The 22,500-nt window shown below is 36.5% G+C and overlaps 4 protein-coding genes across 4 annotated transcripts in view; 2 read left to right on the forward strand and 2 right to left on the reverse strand.

The window, feature by feature from the left end:
• Window positions 1-5,196, forward strand: part of LOC125045406 (proteasome subunit alpha type-6-like) — a 6,593-nt gene extending 1,397 nt beyond the window's left edge. Inside the window, exons 2-7 of the mRNA XM_047642617.1 lie at window positions 2,244-2,338; window positions 2,689-2,770; window positions 3,141-3,296; window positions 3,454-3,589; window positions 4,082-4,219; window positions 4,625-5,196. Coding sequence (XP_047498573.1) covers window positions 2,244-2,338; window positions 2,689-2,770; window positions 3,141-3,296; window positions 3,454-3,589; window positions 4,082-4,219; window positions 4,625-4,682 — 665 coding nt within the window. The 3' untranslated portion in view covers window positions 4,683-5,196. The remainder of the gene's footprint in view (window positions 1-2,243; window positions 2,339-2,688; window positions 2,771-3,140; window positions 3,297-3,453; window positions 3,590-4,081; window positions 4,220-4,624) is intronic.
• Window positions 4,624-10,512, reverse strand: LOC125045400 (tetratricopeptide repeat protein 8-like). The gene is made up of 10 exons (XM_047642611.1): window positions 10,100-10,512; window positions 9,382-9,575; window positions 9,086-9,222; window positions 8,475-8,632; window positions 7,772-7,894; window positions 7,454-7,605; window positions 7,175-7,324; window positions 6,757-6,928; window positions 6,393-6,599; window positions 4,624-5,618 (listed from the first exon to the last, which is right to left on the reverse strand). Exons 1-10 carry the CDS (start codon window positions 10,199-10,201, stop codon window positions 5,502-5,504), a joined length of 1,512 nt encoding a protein of 503 aa, XP_047498567.1. The 5' UTR covers window positions 10,202-10,512; the 3' UTR covers window positions 4,624-5,501.
• A 334-nt stretch (window positions 10,513-10,846) lies between these two features.
• LOC125045407 (eukaryotic translation initiation factor 3 subunit K-like) lies at window positions 10,847-16,116 on the forward strand. The gene is made up of 5 exons (XM_047642618.1): window positions 10,847-10,978; window positions 14,087-14,306; window positions 14,643-14,744; window positions 15,443-15,560; window positions 15,886-16,116. The coding sequence occupies exons 1-5, from the start codon at window positions 10,917-10,919 to the stop codon at window positions 16,041-16,043; spliced, it is 660 nt and encodes a 219-aa protein (XP_047498574.1). The 5' UTR covers window positions 10,847-10,916; the 3' UTR covers window positions 16,044-16,116.
• A 4,187-nt stretch (window positions 16,117-20,303) lies between these two features.
• Window positions 20,304-22,500, reverse strand: part of LOC125045724 — a 55,932-nt gene continuing 53,735 nt past the window's right edge. The window contains exons 7-8 of the mRNA XM_047643155.1: window positions 20,765-20,774; window positions 20,304-20,622 (exon numbers count right to left, since the gene is read on the reverse strand). Coding sequence (XP_047499111.1) covers window positions 20,304-20,622; window positions 20,765-20,774 — 329 coding nt within the window. The remainder of the gene's footprint in view (window positions 20,623-20,764; window positions 20,775-22,500) is intronic.

Genomic DNA, 22,500 nt, shown 5'->3' on the forward strand with positions numbered 1-22,500 from the left:
CATGCCAACTGCCACAACTATTTTGTATAGAAAACGTAACCCTAAGAACTCTGGTTGTGTGAGGGTGTTGTGTACTTAGTGAGCGATGATATGCTGTGGATAATTTTATAATTTTGTGGTAAATATGAGGTCACAAGTGGATAACCATCAATTCTATATGAGATTAAATATCTATCACTGTGTAAAAGCAACTTCAAAATTTGGCTTTGCTATATAAAAAAAAAAAAAAATCACGGTAAAGCTTGAAGCAAGTATGGAAATTGAGCAAAACTAAGATAATTCTTTTGAAGAATGTACAAGACACTCCTAATTATTGAAAACAATTTGCATAGAGTGAAATGAAGCTCATTAATTTATCAGAGGTAAATCTATATCGTATGGATGCACACACCAGAGACTAAGTACACAACCTCACCTGGGAAACAGTGTCTTTCCCTCAGTATGCACAGCAAGATAGAGCTGAAACTTGGGAGCACTGAGTGGACTTAGGCTATGAGCGGCACTTTCCATTAATCTTTCCTTTATTTGTAGAGTTACAGTTCATTTCTACAGATTATTTCTTGTACTGACAACTGCAATTTTTTGTCCTCTACAAGAATATCATCTTCAATTTGCCCCAGGTTATTGAGTCCATACTGTAAAGATTAACCTTCTAGAATACTGTATGCCTGCAGTAACTCAGCACACACGATTCCCTCCATGCCACATGCAAGATATTTTGTAAACCACCCATGTGACGTGCCATTAAATAATGAACCTGTCCAAGCTCAGTATAAGAGATGATTTGTTGGCCTTTGACAGAATACTGAAATCATGGAGGTACAAGTGGATACATTCCTAGGTTCAAGAATATGGAACAGGAATCAAGTTGGCTTGATATTTTATTAAATATTTTGTTTATCGTATTAAATTGTAAATTGGTCTGTTCTCAGAAAAGACAACAAATCCTTGAATTAGCAGAACTTTGAAGAAGAAATTGTGAAATATTTTGTGTAGGACTGTTAACCCATTTGCGCTGGTGAGATGGTAGAACCACTCTTGACATCTTTGCCTCATGCATGGTCATGCCTGCTCAAAATTGTGCACTTGTTTAGCCCAGGCAAAGTTACTTGTAAGATTGTTTATGCCGCAGCCAGGAGTATAGAGAGCAGGGTAATTTTGTATTTCCTGTGCTTCTAATCTTTCCCTCGAGCATCTGACTCCGCATGCACGCACACATGTTGTTCGATATTGGGGCCTCGTGTTGTGATTGGGTTAGCTATGAGAAAATGTAGTTTGAAAGTCTAAACAAGGCAGTTTTCCAATTTCAAGTCATGGGGAAAAATTGTAGTACGAACATTCTTTATATGTTATTGGAAAGCGATAGAAATATATATATATATATATATATATATATATATATATATATAATAATAATAATAATGATAATAATAATGATAATAATAATAATAATAATAATAAACAAAGGAGGACAAAATAGCTCTTAGAACAGTAAAGTGTTTCTCTTTTTTAGTTGAACCTGATGATACCACCCAGTGTCTGAGAATAGATTTTCGTATTACTTGGTTTTTGCTTTTATATTTTATTCTGTGTTAGGATTGAATCAGTTGTGATGATATGGTTAACCCACTTACTCTGTGGTGGCAAGAAAATATGGCATTTCCACTATGATTTTAGTTTATTGATTGTTTACACATAGGTGGCTCAACATGCTTAGTCATCAAGAACTCAATTACTAGTCCTACTGGTCTCATCTCTACCTTCTTCTTTCATATTCAATTTTTTTTTTTTTAATGAAGTTAGTATTGTTAATAATAATATAATAATCATAATGTCAGTAATAATAATAGTGTTACAATCAATAAAAAAAAATAAAAAAAATTTGAATCCATTAAACTGAAGGAAATGGGAAATCAGATGATCACGTAGGCCTGCTAATTGACTCCTTTGGTGGCAGAACACCTGTGGAGCCATCTGTGCAAACTGAATCCGTAAACCAAAGCAGTGAGTCAAGAAAGTATATGAAATGTTTTTGAGAAAGTTTAGGAAGTATTTTCATTTGCAATTGCTGATTATTTGTATTCCTCTAACTCTCTTTCTCTCCCTTTCCATGTTTATGCAAATTGAGATCATTAATCAATATATGATACTTTGTTTATGATTGTTTTATTCTATTTTTCTTTTAGTTTTTATATGAGGTGCATTGTACGGGAAGAGAAATAAAATTATTTATCTCCCTCCAGAATATGCCTTCAAGGCCATCAACCAGGGTGGACAGACTTCAGTAGCCTGCAAAGGCGAGGACACTGCTGTTTGTGTAACCCAGAAGAAGGTCCCTGTAAGTGTTCTATATTTTCTAAAGAAATGTTTGTTATAGATTTTTTCTTTTTCTTGTGAGTGAATTTAAAGTATAGATGTATTATAGTTTTACTGTTTTTTTCTGAGGGCTCATTCCTCACACCACATTATTTCATCATCAAAAGATATGAGTGTTTTTGGTGCTGGAACCAGACTTTTTTCAAAATCTTGGCCTTGGTTTTGTTGATTTGTTTGGTTTGCCTTGTTAAAGAAATACTTGTACTTAAATAGGTAAAGTAGGTACATATACTTATTTTTGTACTAAAAACGTACTTTATTATAAAATCAAACAAAGGTAATATAGTGCATTTACATTTCTATTTCTTCCAGGATAAGCTGATTGACCCAGTTACAGTGACCCACATGTACCAGCTGACGGACAACTTGGGTTGCGTCATGACTGGCATGCAACGTGAGTATCCCATTGCTTAGCTTTTGTTTGCACTGTCATCTTGTTAATATGAAGGGGTGGAGAGTTTATAATCATGAAGAATGTCAGATATTGAACATAGGATAACAGAAATTTTGATGTTATTTTAATGAAGTAGATTACTTGTTATTACTGTTAGATTATGAAATATACAAAAGTTTTTTGTGATATTAACTGTATTGCTTAGAATATGCTTTGTATAACTATATTATAATCCACAAGATAGCTAGTTCTCATAGATTCCGAGGCTCGCACAAAAATTAAAAGAAGAAAAATTCCTTTCTAACTCTCGTATTCATTTATTTTATTTGCAATATAAATTAAAACCATATATGCCATCTTCTCTCTGTAGCTGACAGCAGCTACCAGGTGATGGTGGCCCAGCATGAGGCCAACAACTACAAGTACAAGTATGGCTACGACATCCCAATTGATGTCCTCTGCCGACGCATTGCTGACATCAACCAGGTCTACACGCAGAACGCTGAGATGCGTCCTTTAGGATGCTGTAAGTACTTGTCAGTCTGAGTCTCTTGTTACAGTAAAGCTTGACAGTATTGAGGCATTTTCATATTAGGATATGTTTGCCTGTCTTCAGAATTCCCAATATTATGAAATGATGATTGAGCATTATATAACTCGTTTTCCTTTTATTCGTTTTACAGGCATGATACTTATAGGCTATGATGATGAGCTTGGACCCTGTGTTTACAAGACAGATCCTGCAGGCTACTACTGTGGGAACCGCGCTTGCTCTGCTGGGGTCAAACAGACAGAGGCTAACAGCTTCTTAGAAAAGAAGTGAGTGGGTTTATAAATGTTGGCCAAGGGTTTATGGAAATAAGAATGGTAGTTTTGTATGCCTTAAACATACTTGTTGATAATTTTAGTCTTTATGTTATATAGCCAGGGAAGAGGAGGAAGACCCTTGGAAAGCTGAATTTCTGTATTTGTGTAATTGAGATCTTACAGATGTTAACAGTTATTTAGTGCAAATAATTGGGAAATGCATTTTTTATGAAGTAGGTGTTAAAAAAAAATATATACATATACATGTATATATTTAAAACAAAAAAACAAAGTACAATAGAATGAGAGACAAGAACCTAACTCTTCCTCTTTGCTCTAGGAACCATATATTTGTTTTCCTGGTTAATATCTTCCAAGTATGCATGCTAACAAATACTACTTTGTAATATATTTGAAAATTCTATAATCTGCGTTTGATTCACTGATTGATAAACCTTTGCTTCCGATTCACTGATTCTTAAACCCCTGCATTCAACTTTCCAGGTACCGCAAAAAGACAAATTACTCCCATGACGAGACTGTCCAGATGGCCATTACTTGCCTTATGACTGTCCTGTCAGCAGATTTCAAACCCACAGAAATTGAGGTCGCTGTCGTTTCAAAAGAGGAACCAAAGTTTAGGTAAGGAATTTATCTGGCTTGTTATTCAATCTGTGTTTCTTGGTTCAGAGAAATATAAGAGAGGATAGAAGTGTTGCAGTAACCTAAATGTGTTTAATAATGTCTCAGTATGAGAAGGGACGATAAATAGTATTAAATGACAGTAAGGGATGAAATTTGTTAATGTTGGAAAGTCAAATACAATTTTGTAAAAGGGAATTCTTATTGTCTGTTGTAGTTTTTGTGCATATATATGTATATTAAACTTTTATTTTATCTTTTCATAATACAGAACCCAACATAGAAAAGATATTGGTAATATAGAGTAAAAAAAGAAAAAGAAAAAGAGAATAAGGAAAAGAAAATAAAGTACTATTAATGAATAATAGGTCAGAATTAATTTGAAAACTTTTTAACCCTTTGCAGGACTTTGTCTGAGCAAGAAATCGACTACCACCTGAGTGCCATTGCCGAGAGAGACTAAAGAAACCTCAGCTGGTGTTTTTTTTTTTTTTTAATGATTAAAATTAAGGAGCCATCAACTAAGAGAGCCTCTGTAAGGGTGCACATTAAGAATATTCAGGTACATTGAGTCTAGAAGAAAAACTCCCTGGAAATAAGTAGATATTCACATCTAATTTTGCATTTCAAATCAAAACACAAATTTGCAAGATCTGCTAGTCTGTAAACAGAAAGTGTTATTTTGGAGAATATACATTTTGTTAATTTCCAAATGATATTAAATTTTTCTTGTCTGTTTTATGAATGAGCCGGCATGGACCCAGAGTTTGGTATATTTTTCTTCTGACTGCAACAGTTGCCAGTTGTATCCTATTGAAAATCCTTCAGAGATTAAGAGGAAGTTACAGGAGTTTGGTTTAGGTTGCTTCAGGAAGGCTCCCAGTGACAGTGTGTGTAGTATGTTCTCAACCACTGCTTAACTTTTTATAAATGAAAATATTGTAATGGTACACTTGAATTAAAAGTGCTTCAGAAATGCTGTTTGTTTCATAATTGGTAACCTGGAAAAAAATACAACTTGCATCACTTGCATATTATCATAGTGATTTATCGTGATTGCCATTCTTATTATAAATTTGATTTTGAAATCCTGGATTTCCTTTTTAAGAAAAAAATTGCTTTGCTCTTAAAGAAAGAAAAAAAAAGCAGTAGTTTTCAACAATATATTTGTGATGATACATGGCTATGAATATGAACTGGAGTGAAAACAAAATATAGATAAATACAGTGACTAGAGAGTCCTCTTATTATGTATATCAGCTTGTATATATTTTGATACAGTTTACAGGGTGTGGAAGTGTGTTTCCAGTGCGCTCAATAATTCTTTTGAGTCAACATGAGCTGGAAAAACTTGCAGTGCTTTCTGTACAATGATGTAACTTGTCTGTAGATCTCCAGTCTGCAAAAGAAAAGTAATTATGGTTCATGTAATCCTATACATATTGCTGCTTCATATTTTTGCACAAAATAATATTTTTTTATAAGTATTATGTACAGCTTTATTAATGTAAAACCAATAGGTAATATTTTCCATGAGAAATAGAAATATGTATGCTTTAAAACAACTATAGTCAAGGGAACAAAATGCTAAAAATATGTGTGGAAGGCATCACTAAACATGTAACTGATAAGGATATGTTTCAGTCAGTTTCACTTCCATTAAGAATATTAAGTGCACTATGCTCTTCTAGAAATTTGTCATCTTCAACTATGCAAAATATGTTACAAGGAACTAGAAAAGAAGCAAAAATTTACCCTGAAAGGGCAGCAGAATTCAGTGTCTTGAGTATATCTACTTCACTATACAATTATTTTGATAAATTATTTTATATTGAAATAATTATAAAGTGGATAATTTGTACTTGTGCCTTATATCATCATTGGTGGACACATACCTGTGGATGCCAATTTCTATATTCATCCATTCAAGGTTAATAATATCTTTATCAAGTATTTTCTTTGGTTTGATGATGGTCACATAAAGAACACAATATGGCATTTGCTGTCCGCAGGTAAATGTGGACACAATGAAAACCCGCATCTTTAAAAGGGTCTAAATTATCCATATAATTATCCAAATGAAAACAGTTTGAGCTATTAAAGTATAATTGAAACCATATTTTTATCAAAATAGTAGACACCATTATCACTAATATTTCACTATAAGTCCTACCTTATGAGCAAGTTTAGAATGGTTAAAATGAGGCTGGAACATGTGAGGGGCTAAAGTAGCAGAGGTCATGAAGAAAGCACGAGCAGTGTCGTAGTTTCCCCGTCGGTATTCCAAAACGCCCAGGTTGTTGTAGGATTCGCCATGGTCATTGTTGGCCACTAGAGCAAGGCGGAAGCACTGGTATGCCAGGTTGATATCGCCAATGCCCTGGAGAATGTTTAATTGAATTAGGTGTCTAAATGTTTAAATGTATACAATCGCTTGGATACTTCTATTAAGTATATCTCTCTAAACTGTTTTTGTTCATAGGAACATACACAAATAATGAAAGACTTTGTCATTCAAAACAATTACTTATACATACTAATGCAATGTGGCCTAGGTTGTACCAAACATCTGCAACACTCTCATCAGTTGCAAGGCTTAATGCCCGCTCAAAGCAAGTGAGAGTCATGTCATACTGTTGCGCATAGAAGCAGCACAAGCCCAAGTTGTTGAATATTTCACAGTTGTAGATACCCATCTGTAGCAGTCGCCTGGGAATGGAAGATTGCAATAATAGAATATATCAGGAAAATTGGAAAAATTTACTAGAATCAAGTTGAATTATAATGTAATACATAGCATAGTACTTAAAAGGGTGTTAGTGAACATGAGAGACATCAAATATTTCTTGAAAGATAATTACCTATAGAACTTTGGTATTTTATAAAAATACTTTCAAGGGTAATATTTGGCTTGTGAACATCACTCACAGTTTTTTTAAGCAACATAATACTTACCTATAAAACCTCAAGGCTACTTCAGGCTGATCGGTGTAAAAGTGGTTGGTTCCAATACATGCAATGGCCTCAACATGCGTAGCATCATAATGCAGGACATCTTTGTAAAACTTCACAGCTTTTGTCAGGTCATGCAAGCCTTCATAAATCCTTCATTGGGGAAAAAAAAAGAAATTACAAGGGTAACATGAAAATACATAAATCTATAACAATATTAATTGTTATAGTGTTATATTGTCAAATACTGCTTTGCAAGAAAGAACAATAAAATTTCCAAACCTTGCTATAGCAGTAAGTAAAGTTACTTCGCCAGGGAATTTGTCAAGCCCACTCTTATAAATCTCAAGAGCTGCCATTGGCTGGTCTAGGCGGATGTACACTCGACCAAGGAGGAGAAAGGTGTTAATATTGTCTTGCTGTTGCAAGGCAGACTGTAACATATAAAAGAATTACAATGCTTGAAGCTATTTTCTGAATCATACTCATCATTGGGTACTAATTTAAAATTCATGTAATGAAATATTGAGAAATATACAATATAATGGTCATTTATCATTCCCAACACACTATGTTAAGATGAAATAGCACAAAACTCACTTTAAATTGTTTTTCAGCATCACGAAACAAACCAAGCCTGTAGTAGCAACGTCCGAGCTGTACCTTCCACCACCAGTCCTTGAACTCTTGTGCTTGTGTGGCTTGAGCTGCCAAATCCAATGCCTGTTGATGGGGAAAAAGTTGTCATGAGTAGGGATATCACAGTCCTGTACTAAACTGGAGATGTCATGTTTCTCAGTCTTTACATTACTGCCTACAAGATCAAAGAGAAAGAAGATGTAGGGAAGCCGGACATAGTTTTTAGACAAGTAATAGAGTGACAATAGATCTAGTAACACAGTTTAAATGATTGCTGTCAGGGATGGCAAGTATGTGAGTTTAGTTTATTAATCGTATTTACACAAAAATGGCTCCACGTGTGCTGAAGAAGTCAGTCACTAGTATTACTATCCCACCGGTTTACTGTTTTCCTTGATTTTCAGAAATATTGTAGTTAGTAGTTTTATAACATTATGATGTTAATAACAATAATAACAGCATCTATGTTAACAACATTAGAAAATACGCAATTTTTCAATGAAAGGAGAAATCAAGAAAGATTCCATAACCTACTAATTACTTCTTTGATGGCTGAGGACTGTGTAAAGACAATTCACAAAACAAAACTATGGTGAACAATACCTGCTCCCTGCATCATTAGGATAAGTATATGATAGAAAAACTGATTCATTTCTATACTCACATGCCTTACATCATTCTCATGATAATATATATACTCAAATAAAGCCTTTGCAATATTTGGTTGGCTTGCATATTTGGCAACATTCAACCGAGCTAAGTTGATGAAAGGACCCTCTCCTGAAGGCAACATAGATGCTGTCCCTAGGCGCACATGTCGTCCTGCAGAAATGTAAATTCAATATTTAGTAAAAGTAATGCAGGATATTCACTTGTTTCTAGCTTAAAAGAGTAAAAAGGAAATTTCAGACCCAGACACAAGTTAAGGAGATAACTTTAGAAAGCATAAAGTTATTTTATACCTAGTGTGTGCTGTTATGGAGGTATTCAAACAAATTTGAGAAAATCTGTGAAATAAGTTATAAAAAAACATACATCAGGGTATCTCTGTATTTTATGTAAGATATATTATTTATTCATTTTATAAATAAACGTAAATGAGTGTCATAACCACAGAATACCTTTTTGGAGTTAAAGATATATATTAAAAAAGTGATGTACCCCCTTAGAAACAAATGTCCATATGACAAAGGTATAGGAAGAATGCATACACCTACAATAAGTAAAGGAATGCTACAGTTTTCAAATTTTCTGCAGAGTACATGCAACACAAACCAGAAGCTGCAGAGACAGGACGAGCTGTCTGGGCTGTCCTTGGGGTGCGTAAAGCTTGGTCCATTGTGCCTGGCCGTCCTCCCTGTGATCCTGGACGTACCACTCCACTCAGAGGTCGTCCCGATTGTGTGGCAGGTCTGCCATGTTAACACAGACAGAATGGTTGACATGTAATACAGACATGTTACTAGTGAAAAACATAGAATCCACATTCCCTTTAATGTTCTCAGGAAATGTCAAAATCATAAAATGAAATGTACATGAATATTACAGATTACCAAATACATAATGCCAACCTGAAGGCTTGAGATGGTCCACCAGTGCCACCAGCAGAAGACGGTGGAGCGGTGCGAAGGGATGTTCCTGGCCGTGCCACTGAAGCAATGGTGTTGTCATCCATTAACACATCTGCTAATCCCTCCTCTTCTCCATCACACTCGTCCACCCAAACCTCTTCCGTTAATGCTCGTGTCTTTAGGCTCCATACAGCCTACCATGAAGATTTTCTTTGTAAATGTTGATACTTAATATCTTTTTTTTATTAAACTTTGGTGGATTAGATAGTGTTTTACTAATGACATATAGCAAATAAATATGACATTTCTCCTTAATGGATCATACAATATTTTCTTGGGTCCCATAATGTTCACCAATATTGTATTTCCTTTTGATTTTCAAGATTTTTTTGCTGTACATCTTTTTCTGTCTGTGATCATATAAATTTCATACTCATTATTTATAAAATTACATTCATATTCAGAAACATAATTATAACCAATCCATGACTATGTGTTATGGTCATATCTTCATCTCCAATAATTTGCAGCAAAGTTCCTTTATTTCTTTTCTTTGAATGGATTCTAGACATACAGATAAGTAATTTAGAAATTACTGTCTTGATTACTCCAAACCATGTTTTTTTCTAAGAAAAGCTAAACATTAAATAAAAAAAAAACAAATAAAATATAAAAAAAAAACTGCAACAGGTCAATTAGCACATATATCTCTACTCACCTGATCATAGGGATTAGTAGCTAAAAGAGTCGTACATATTTCAATACATTTTTCGAATTTCCGTCTTCTAAAAGCACTTAACGCCAAATATAATGGATCCATGTTGTGTGGCGCGGAGCAACTACACGTCAAGTTGCATTTTCAGCCCAAGTATTTGTTTACGTTGGTTGCTATGGTAACGGTAATTCATTCATAAAACGCGATAAATGCAGTTTTTACAAATGATTTCCCAGTATACATATTGAAAAGAATCCATGAAATAGAGAATTATTTACATTCGGAAAGTATATTTGCATTGTGGTAAATGAGAAGAAGAAGAAGAAAAAAAAAAATGAAAATGAAAATACACAAATATTTATGTGAAAGTTCACATGACAAACCATAGATGAGGTAGTTTTTTGTAGATGATTTTTTAAGTAGAAATATTATTCACAATTACAGGGAATAGAATAAACAACCATACGCGTAAGTAAATGTAAGCGATAAAGGAATGTTTTTTTTTTTTCTTTCTTAATTTTTTGTGCAGTGGTTCTCTCCTTGTTTTATATTTTTATATTATGTTTATTATTATAGGTACGAGAGGTTAAAAGTAGATACGTACTTTTTGTACAACATCTTGTAGATAATTTGAAACTGTATAAATATTTTTTTTCCATATGCAGCAACAGCCCAAACTACAATAGTAACTGTAACATGTATATGCGAAATTAATTAATAATGGAAACTAATAATAGATAAAAATTGAGTAAGTACAATAAAAAAACGACTATAGGAAAAAATATTACACCCGTAGTCCTTCGGTTGTCAAACATCAACAATGGCGGAACAGGCAGAGGCAATGCGGGCCACCGTAGCTTCAATGCTCAGGGGCATTGAGAGGTAAGAGAGGATAAATATTAATACAAAAGTTAAGAAAGATTGTTTCCATTAGATTGAGAAGGAATCTGCGCTCGGGGGAGTGATATGAATTGGAAATATCCTGCGTGAAGTGTTGCCCCGCCAGATGTCGGCCCGGCGGGGTCTTTCGTTCGGATATATCCACTTTTTGAAGAGCTATTTTCTGATATAGGGTTTTAATATTAAATCTTGCGTAGACATGGGGTTATTATTTATATAAGGGTCCCGTAAAAGATGCTAATAATGGCTTGCGTAGGTCCAGATCTACCCACTTGCGATAGTTTCTTAAGAGCTGGCCTGGATGCTTAAGAATAGGACAAATGTCTTGCAATTTTTTTTGTTTAGTTTTTATGGAATAGTTTTAGTTTCACACGGCCATCAAACCAAGCAATTAGTTTTTCTGGTTTCAATTTTTTTTACGGTGTAATATGCATACATATATTTTCCATCTTAAAGGATTTAAGTGAAAGTAATGGTAATTTTTTATGAAGTGACCATATCACTCTGAGACTTATTGTTCCAACCGCTCCTGGGAATCCACAAGACCCTCATCTGGGAGCTACAACCTCAGACCCCCACCCAATCATTATGTATTTCTAACCCTTGACCCCTACCTGATTGCCATGGACAGTCCCCAATGCGATATTTGTTGTGACCTGTTTTATTATTTTCTGACGTTTTTCTTAGCCTGTGCAGGTTATTTCATGTATCAGTGGTTGTACTTACTAGATTTTCCTTAGATTTGCCCTAGCTTAGTGTAGTCATTTTATAAATGTATACCAAAGTATTACATGCTGCCCGTTGTATTAATATCAACTCGCTAAGGAAGCACTACAGGCGAAAAAAAAAAAAAAATTTAGTTTTGATTATTAATGGCAGTGTTTGCCTTGTATTATAAGGCTGTGTGAGATTGAAACTATACCTCTTTTAGTTTCACACTGCCATCAACCTTGCAATTATTATTTGAAATTAGTCAGAATACCTTCACTTGAGAGGCAGGTGATATGTACAAGCTGTCATGGGAGAAAAATTGGCAGTGGGCCAGAGTGATGTGAACTTTCCATCATTAGCATTTTGGCTGACGGCTGGGGTGATGAGAAAGACTTGCCATAAGTGCACAAAGCACCGGAGAGTGATTAGGTTCATTTAGCATTTAGGAAGGGGCTTTTGCCTTATTTCTATTGATTATTGAGTGTGGAATGTAATGTCTGTAGGCCATGACTGGAAGAGTGCTGGCTACTAGGTGGGATGCTATTTCAATGCTGAGGATTCTGTTCCCGCCCACCATGACCAGCGGCTCAGGTTGTATTGCAGAAAATTGAATATTACGAAAACTTGTTACACAAATGACAAAATGTTCCTTGTTATTATTATTGTTATACTCTACTTAGAGAGATAATATGGAATATGTGCAAGGAAAACAGTCTATTACCATCAGGATAAAGCAAATTAAATAACAAATATAGACATTGAAAAATGGGGGAAAAAATAAAAATGTGCCAGGCCTTCATGCTGCACAACCATCAGGGTGTCCACTCACGTAAGCCTAATGCCCATATTTTGGGCCACATGATAGCAGGGAAGCTGCTGGATCCAATGGGCTAATTGACCAACAATATTTTTCCTCAAGGCTTTGTGAACTAGTGGTTGGGAACCACTGTTTTAGAGGAAAGCACAGATAAATAAGGTAATTTTTAGTAACAAAGTTATACTGTATTATAGAGGCTGCAGTTTTGCCAAGCTATTTTTGTGCTGTATGACCACTATCATTTGCAAATCAAAGGCCTAAACAGTTGCTGGTTTACTTGGATTTTTTTCTTGTTTTCTGGTTTGTTGTGTGCTAATGACTATGTGTATATCTCTTCTGTTGGTTAAAGAGTAAAGTCATCTCTCTCCTTCCACCTTTTCCCTCATTTGAAAGTTGTAGAAATCAGGGTGGCTACTCAGTCCATCACACAAGAAAGTACAATTAAGGCTGAGAAAAAGGCTTTAACTCATTGGATCCGGAAGCTTCACTGCCATCACATGGCCCAAAATACGGGCATTAGGCTTATTTGAGTGCCCACTCTGATGGGTGGCCAGGCACACACAAATACTCATCTACAGCGACAAGACTCTGTGCCTCCCATTTGCAATGTTATTTTCTCTTTTTCTGCACAAGTGTTTAAATTTTTTTTGCCATTTTCATATATCTATATTTGTCATTTGATTTGCTTAACTCAGATAGTAATAGACTATTTTCCATGCCCAGACTCCTTATCCTCTCCCTAGGTAGTCCAGCGCTCAGTTTAATAATAACAACAATAAGTAACACTGTTATGTGTTATTTTCTTATTTTTGTCAAGACATTCAATTTTCTGCACTGCAAACTGTGCCAAATGTCACAGCAAGTAGGAATAAGATCCTGAACATGGAAATAGTGTCCTTCCTGGAGCCAGCGATCTTCCAGTCATGGGTCACAGATGGTACATTCCACACTTGTTATTCAGTGGAAATAATATAAAGCCCTTCCTGAATGTCCACTGAGTTTAATCACTCCGCAAGAGCTTTGTGCTCTTACGGTGAGTCATTCCCATCACCCTGGCCTTCAGCTAAAATTTCCCATGACTGCATGTGCACATCACCTGCCCCTCAGGTCAATTTTTTTCATGATGTGATAGTCATGGCATCAAGATCTAAGGGATTAATGACAGATGTTTTCAGTTGTAAAATTATTTGATTCATTCTTTTTTTTTTCTATTTTAGATAGCATATATATATATATATAATATATAATATATAATATATAATATATAATATATAATATATTATATATTATATATTATATATTATATATTATATATTATATATTATATATAATATATTATATATAATATAATATATAATATATAATATATAATATATAATACATAATACATAATACATAATACATAATACATAATACATAATACATAATACATAATATATAATATATAATATATAATATATAATATATAATACATAATACACACAGTTGTATTACTTATTATTTGTATTCCTTATTGTACATACTCTTTTATTGATTATTATTTCTATTCCCTTTCTCTCCAGATACAACCCTGAAAACATCTCAACCCTGGAGAGATATGTGGAGCTGCAGGCACGTGAGAACACCTACGACCTGGAGGCAAACCTGGCTCTGCTGAAGCTGTACCAGTTCAACCCCGGCACCTACCAGCTGGGCGTCGCCTGCCAGATCCTCATGAAGGCCCTCACCAACCTGCCCCACACAGACTTCGTTCTGTGCAAGTGCCTCCTTGGCCAGGATCAGGTGTGTGTTGTGCTGCTTTATCTAGTGTATGTTATGTATTGGAAATTTGGATTTGATGAATTAGATTTGGTATTGTTTTAGTTGTGTGATGGGGGTTAACAGAAGAACAGAGTTTTGGTAATTTTGTCCTAGAAATTCATACCACTTTGCTTTTTTTATGGGTTTGTACATTATTTTATTACTAGCTGAATCATATATGTTATGATTACCCTTACTGAGACAGAGTACAAGTTTCCTTGCAAATATAAAGTACTGATTGGTTACAGGTAAACAGATATCTTCTATTTTCTCACCATAGTTCTCTGAATTTACTTAGAACTGCTTCTCTCTTGCCAGATGGAAGATAATAACATCAAGCGCATCATGTACCTGCACGACTTGCTGGAGATGTGCCAGTTCAGCACTTTCTGGGAGGAGAAGCACCAATATGCTGATCTGGTGGGTGGCTAAGGAAACCCTTGTTGATTTTCTTTCGTTTTTTTCTCATTCTCTTTTTTCTTTTTCTTTTTATATCATTATTATTATGATGATGATCATCATCATCATCATCATCATCATCATCATCATCATCATCATCATCATCATCATCATCATCATCATCATCATCATCATCATCATTATTTAGCTGGTATTAATTCATATATATTTCTTTTCTTGGTATCAAATCATACCCACCTTTTTAATTGTCACAATGTCATACTTTTAAGAATTAACATTAATTCCATGCTTTTAGAATTTTTTTTTTTTTTTCGTACTAGATCTGTTCTTTGTTCTACTCTTCCTTCATCCGTAGCATTTCAAAGTCCATTTAAATTTCATACATTTTTCTCCTCCTCCTTTACTTCCTCTAAGTTATCTTCCAATTCATCTTCCATCACCCTCTTCCTTCCTTCCCTTCTCCTACTACTTCTCTTCCTTTATCATTCTTTTGTCATCCTAATCTTCATCCTTATCATCATCTTCATCATCATCTTTCATCCTTATCTCCATCCTTATCATCATCATCCATTCTTTGTCACCTCCTCCTCCTCCTCCTCCACTTATCCACCATTTTCTTCCTCTTGGTGCTGTGTTTTGCCTGTTCCAATAAGAATTACAAGTTGAATAAATTAAATTAATTTAAAAATTCACTGCAGGTCACAGGAGTAAAGGACTTTAGTGACAGCATACGCAAGTACATCTGCCACGTCATCGGCATAACGTACCAGCACATTGAGAAACATGTCCTAGCCCAGCTGCTTGGCAATATTGATGGTATGTTAGTGAGTTTTTTTTGCCATGGTAGTGCCTAATGAAAAGGTTTAGCATTTTATTTATATGTGTATATATTTTATGTGCGTGAGATTATTTCCGCATGTAATTATTTTTGAAAGAATGTACTGTTTGGGCTCAGATGTTGAAGAATGAACAAAAATTGTTTCATACTCTTCTCAATGAGTTTTAGTCTTCCTGTATTGGGAAAGCAAATGTCAGATGCATATTGGTTTCCAGGATTTGTTTTTAGACCTCTACTGTGTCTGCTCAGTCAAGAACTATAACAACCTCTCTAACTTTGAACTCTCCTTTCTTCTCTGTCCAGAACAAACTCTCCAGGTGTGGATGAATAAGTACGGCTGGAAGGTGGAGGAAAGCAACCTGGTGCTCGTTGCCAATCAAGAAGAGACTGTTAAGACCAAGAACATTACTGAAAAGATTGAGTTCGATTCTGTGGCAGGCATTATGGCCGCCTGTAGATAAGATGCGAAATGACGTAAAAAAGAAACTTTTGTTACAGTGAACATTCTGAAAAATAAATGATTATTGAAAGTGGTTTGTTTGTTTCTTTTTTCTGTTACCAGAAGGTGTCATTATGAAACATAAATTGCCATGATAAAAAAAACTTTTTCAGTACATTTCATGTAATTAACTCACTCACAAACACATTTTATTTTAATTTTAATTTTTGCTCTCTCCCACTACCACACACACACAGGCATACATGCATGCATGTTTGCCTTTTTGGTAACATTCCTGAAACCCATAACACGTTGATACACTGATACATGTTTGCTATTTATGCATACATTATTGGAACCTGTTGAAACCTCCTTTTAGTTCATATGAAAGAGTATGCCTTGACCTTGATATGGTTTGATACACTCCAGGTAGCCAATCAGAGCATGATATTTTTCAGATGTATTTCACATAGTCTCAGCTCGGGCTCTTTATTTATTTTAAAATTTTTGCCACATCAACATCAAGATATGGGGATAGTGTAAGGCTTGGGGGACAAAGCCCCCATGTAAGGAAGTGCTATATATCAAAATTCATATGGTGCTATGGTAAATTAGAGTAGTGAAAAGGTTCAGGGACAAGTTAACGAGTAGGGTAAAGTTACAGGTTGAACAGTACTAGAAAGGGTAGAGATAGGCAGCTGATGATTCATTGTACAAGGTAAAGGTTGTTTTAAGGGGAAGGAGTTAAGGGAGTAGGAAGCATTATGGTGAACAGGGCAAAAGAGGAGTTAAACAATTAGGATAAGTGGACAGAACAAGGGATGTAGAAAAGGAAGAGGAGACCATGCAAAAGTAGTTGAGGCGAGGGCTAAGGACCTTGGCTGGGGTCTCACTTACATTGGGTCTCAGTCTCAGTCTCCACCCCTCCCCTCCCCTCAGCAACAACGAGCAAGGATTGGGGGGGGGGGGGGAGTAGTGCTCTATATTTTAATTTAATCGCATCCTAAGTTTCTTGATAAAACTTTTTTAATGTAAATGTGCCTAAAATGTTCCTGTGCCTTTTTAACAGTTCATTAAACACATGTTCACTCTATACGGGTACGATTTGATTCAAAATTATTTTGTACGTCTATGATATAACCTTACAGGTTCAAAAATATCAAATAGGGTGTATATCTTGATTTGTTTGATATAATTCAATCAAAATGTCAAGTAAATTATTTGGACACGGAATTCGCTCGCGGTGAATACGATATGATGCAAAACCTTATGCAACTTACATTTCTTACATGAAGACCAATGTATGTAATAAGGACAAAATATTTTGACAGAAGCCGAGATATACATTGAAACTTTCCACAGCCTTGTGAAGTAAAGAATGGTGTGTGTAAACAATACGAGTAGTCAGGTATTTTTTCCACTTTATTTTAAACTTCCATGTTTTGCTTGTAATTAAAACTCATACCAGCATATTAAGTACTTTAATGGTTTTCTATTGACTTTGTGAAAATACTTAATTTTCCTTTTTTTAAAAACTTTGTACGTCAGTACAAACTTCGATGCTGTGTTTTGTTGCGACTGTAATAAAACTTGAAACAGTATCAAAGTGTAGAGGTTTCGGGATGCTACAAAATATGCCTAAACATACATTTATACTCATACACATGCATACGCACTCACTCATTCTCTTTCTCACTCACTCTTTCACTCTTTCTCTCATTCTATCTCATTTCCCCTTTCTCATTCTCTCTCTCACTCACACACACTCTCCCACTCACACGCACTCTCTCTTTCATGATACACTCACATTGCACTCACGATACATTTACTCACTCACTCACGATACAATCACTTACGATGCACTCACTCATTCACTCAGTCCACACTCGTTCTTGCTGTCAACTTCTCTCACCCAGTTTATCATTATCGCTTACTCTCTCCCTCATTCACTCGTACATTTACTCGCTCTCCCTCAAATTCTCCAAATACATTTACCAAATTTATTTTGAGATTTTTAGATACAATACTGCATTTTTTGAAGATTTAAAATAAAAGATTTCATATTTAGAGAGTAAACAAGTCCTTAAAAGGGGGTAAATAGTAACTGGTTTATCAGGATCACCGAGTTGACAGTCGAGTAGCTTTAGTTACCTGACCCACGCAGTTCTCCCATGTAATACTCAGCTCGGTAACATATTGTTTTGTTGTGATTCTTTTGACGTTATGGGCAAAGTTACGTGAACAAAGAGATCGGAACAAAGGTAAGGAAATGTATAAAAAAAAAAGACAGGAAATTGCGTGGTCGGGACATCCGTGATAGTGATGAAGCAACATTCCATCATCACGGGGAAAATGATGTTTTGCATAAATGATAATGCCCTAGATTGAATGATTACATTATAAATACCCCTGGATCATCGGTGACCATGATAATTGATGGTAGAGGTGACGATATGATAGTGATGATGATTAAAGACGATGCTGGAGAGTGACCATGAGAATGATAAAAACTAATTTCTCCACTGCCATTTATAATGAGAATGCCACAATTATTTTTCAAGAACTGAAGAGGGAAAACTCAGTGACATACTTTTGGGGAGTTTAAGCAAAATCTACACATGTCATTGTCTCCACATTCAGCTTTATTATGTACACACAACGCCGATACCAAATAACCATGATATCGATCACATACAGAGTACAAAGGCTATTTTAGAACTGAAAAATTTGGTGGTATCATCTTTGGAGGGAAGTGATCAGAAACGGGATGTAAAAAAAAATCACATTAATTGCCAGCACATTTCTGTTTCACACTAAAAATCTTCCAGTTCATGACGGTATCAGCAAGCATTTCTAATGTTCAGCTACAAGAAGTTAACATGACAGTCGAACATTAAAGAAAAAAATGTATACCCCAACAATCTTTAGCGTCAGACAAAACGATGTCTGACAAGGTTCAAACATATTAGAATATATTAATAATGACTAACATGTTTATGGATACAAAAATATTGTAAGTTTTAAAGATTTCACTGAAACAGTTCATACTGTCAACATTCACTGAAATATAGTAGTATATATTAATGTAAATACGGTGATGGTATACAACTATTGATCACAGCTCAGTGTTCTGCCGTATGCTGTGTTAAAAAGCGCCACTCACTGGTGTTTCGTACTGATATTAAGGTTTTTATCTAGGAGGCAAACTTGTGTGATATATACTAATAAATCTGTTTACAACTCGTGCACACTTTCAAGAAACAAATATTAAAAATATATGGGAATAAAATGTGCATGATAACCAAAAATAAACTTTCATTATATAAAAAAAAAAAAAAAACTTAATACAACAGCAATTAATACAACTTTACCCACCACAGTGATTTTGCAGCATTGAAAGAAATACTTTCTTCCATAACAAATGTAAAATCAAATATATATATATATATATATCCGTACACACAATCACTTACAAAAGCACCAAATCTGCCAACCATTCACAAGGTCACATCGCCTTTTTTATTACCCATGTGATATTCATACGTCATGACAAGCACCAACATATAAACTGGGTGAGGCGTTTGTATTGAAACAACCTCGTAGGAGAGTCGTCCTTTCACACGACACTAGAGCACGTGGTCTTCCTACAGCGCGACCACCAGTTAGACTCCATGGCCTTGCACCGGAAGATAACACTTAAGTTGTACGTTTGGCATCGAGTCCGTTCATCGGAGTTCCCCGGGTATTTCACAACGGTTATGCAGGTAAATATTTTCATGAATGTCATTCCCATTCCTATACATTTTTCTTCACCGTTTTATCAACATAAAATAACTATATTTTCTGTGTTGGAAGAACGCGTTTCATATTATACGGGAAGGAAACACTCCATTAGCACCTCTAGTTCATAAGGTACGCAAAGAGCACATGTTAGAATAGGCTTTCTCATATTTACAAAACCTGTAAACAGTTTACTGATTACGTTCTTACATTTATTTGACTTAGATTCAGAGGGAAAGCAATCTACTTTTACACGCAATGCCTCCTTCATACTGAAAGTGAATATCGCACGAAAAGTTCCGTCGGAGAGATTAGGAAAGAAAATATCACAACCAAATCTTATTCTTAAGGCAGCGGTTTCTTTGTCTTTGTCTTTTTCTTCTTCTTCTACTTCTTCTTCTCTGATTCTCACGCAATATTTCAAATCCAAAACCAACAATTACAAATAATCTTCATGTTTACGCAAAAGTTGTTTATAGAGTCGTTTACGCCTCTCGTTTCATCAAGGGAACTTGGAGCGGCCGACGGGCATGAACGCGCGCAGGTGCTCCTCGTTCTTGGCTACGTTGTAACCCCACAGCTTGAGAGCTTTGTGGCACACCTTCTGAATCCTCTCCACTTCCGCCCACTCGAGGTCGGTCTTCCAGTGGATGGGCGCCGTCTTGGAGTCCCTGAAGGTGCTGGACACGCCCCCGATGGTCTGCTTGGTGTGCGTGTCGAGGAAGGACTGCACGCGAGGGTGGTAGCTCAGGTGGAAGAAGTCAAAGAGTTCCTTTGTCATGTTGTAGGCGTCGAACGATAAGTCTTCATAGCGGACGGCTCTGAAGTATAAGTAAATTTTATAATCCATCAGAAAAATGAGATTCTGCAACTCCACTTTCAAATAGCTTTGAAAAGAAACATTTTACAATTATTCTGCATTATCATTGCACGATGAATTGGTAAAATTACACTCATACGAACATGAGTTTCACTGCCCTGATTAAACATAAATACTGAATCTGATGACACATCACACATGTGTAAGAGCCAACTAAACTAATATCCCTTGAAAAGCGCTTAATAAAAACGCAAAGGAAAAAACTATAAATAGTTATAAATAAATAAACGAATGAATGCTACATAAAAATATATATCCTGACGCAAGTTCCTATATACATTTACATGTAAATAGGATAAACATGCATAAGATATGAGACCAAATTATTTCTGAAACCCCGTGCGAAAAGCTTGTCTCCCTCTGTCTGTCTGTCTGTCTGTCTGTCTCCCTCTGTCTGTCTGTCTGTCTGTCTGTCTGTCTGTCTCCCTCTGTCTGTCTGTCTGTCTGTCTGTCTCCCTCTGTCTGTCTGTCTGTCTGTCTCCCTCTGTCTGTCTGTCTGTCTGTCTGTCTGTCTCCCTCTGTCTGTCTGTCTGTCTGTCTGTCTGTCTGTCTGTCTGTCTGTCTGTCTGTCTCCCTCTGTCTGTCTGTCTCCCTCTGTCTGTCTGTCTGTCTGTCTGTCTGTCTCCCTCTGTCTGTCTGTCTGTCTGTCTCCCTCTGTCTGTCTGTCTCCCTCTGTCTGTCTGTCTGTCTGTCTGTCTGTCTGTCTGTCTGTCTGTCTGTCTGTCTCCCTCTGTCTGTCTGTCTCCCTCTGTCTGTCTGTCTCCCTCTGTCTGTCTGTCTGTCTGTCTGTCTGTCTGTCTGTCTGTCTGTCTGTCTGTCTGTCTCCCTCTGTCTGTCTGTCTGTCTGTCTGTCTGTCTGTCTGTCTCCCTCTGTCTGTCTGTCTCCCTCTGTCTGTCTGTCTGTCTCCCTCTGTCTGTCTGTCTGTCTGTCTGTCTGTCTCCCTCTGTCTGTCTGTCTGTCTGTCTGTCTGTCTGTCTCCCTCTGTCTGTCTGTCTGTCTGTCTGTCTGTCTGTCTGTCTGTCTGTCTCCCTCTGTCTGTCTGTCTCCCTCTGTCTGTCTGTCTGTCTGTCTCCCTCTGTCTGTCTGTCTGTCTGTCTGTCTGTCTCCCTCTGTCTGTCTGTCTGTCTCCCTCTGTCTGTCTGTCTGTCTGTCTCCCTCTGTCTGTCTGTCTCCCTCTGTCTGTCTGTCTGTCTCCCTCTGTCTGTCTGTCTCCCTCTGTCTGTCTGTCTGTCTGTCTCCCTCTGTCTGTCTGTCTCCCTCTGTCTGTCTGTCTCCCTCTGTCTGTCTGTCTCCCTCTGTCTGTCTGTCTACCTCTGTCTGTCTGTCTGTCTGTCTGTCTGTCTCCCTCTGTCTGTCTGTCTGTCTGTCTGTCTGTCTGTCTGTCTGTCTGTCTCCCTCTGTCTGTCTGTCTCCCTCTGTCTGTCTGTCTGTCCCTCTGTCTGTCTGTCTGTCTGTCTGTCTGTCTGTCTGTCTGTCTGTCTGTCTGTCTGTCTGTCTCCCTCTGTCTGTCTGTCTGTCTGTCTGTCTCCCTCTGTCTGTCTGTCTGTCTGTCTGTCTCCCTCTGTCTGTCTGTCTGTCTGTCTCCCTCTGTCTGTCTGTCTCCCTCTGTCTGTCTGTCTGTCTGTCTGTCTCCCTCTGTCTGTCTGTCTGTCCCTCTGTCTGTCTGTCTGTCCCTCTGTCTGTCTGTCTCCCTCTGTCTGTCTGTCTCCCTCTGTCTGTCTGTCTGTCTGTCTGTCTGTCTGTCTGTCTCCCTCTGTCTGTCTGTCTGTCTGTCTGTCTCCCTCTGTCTGTCTGTCTGTCTGTCTGTCTGTCTGTCTC

The sequence above is a fragment of the Penaeus chinensis genome, chromosome 37 (assembly GCF_019202785.1).
Source record: "Penaeus chinensis breed Huanghai No. 1 chromosome 37, ASM1920278v2, whole genome shotgun sequence".
Taxonomy (NCBI): domain Eukaryota; kingdom Metazoa; phylum Arthropoda; class Malacostraca; order Decapoda; family Penaeidae; genus Penaeus; species Penaeus chinensis.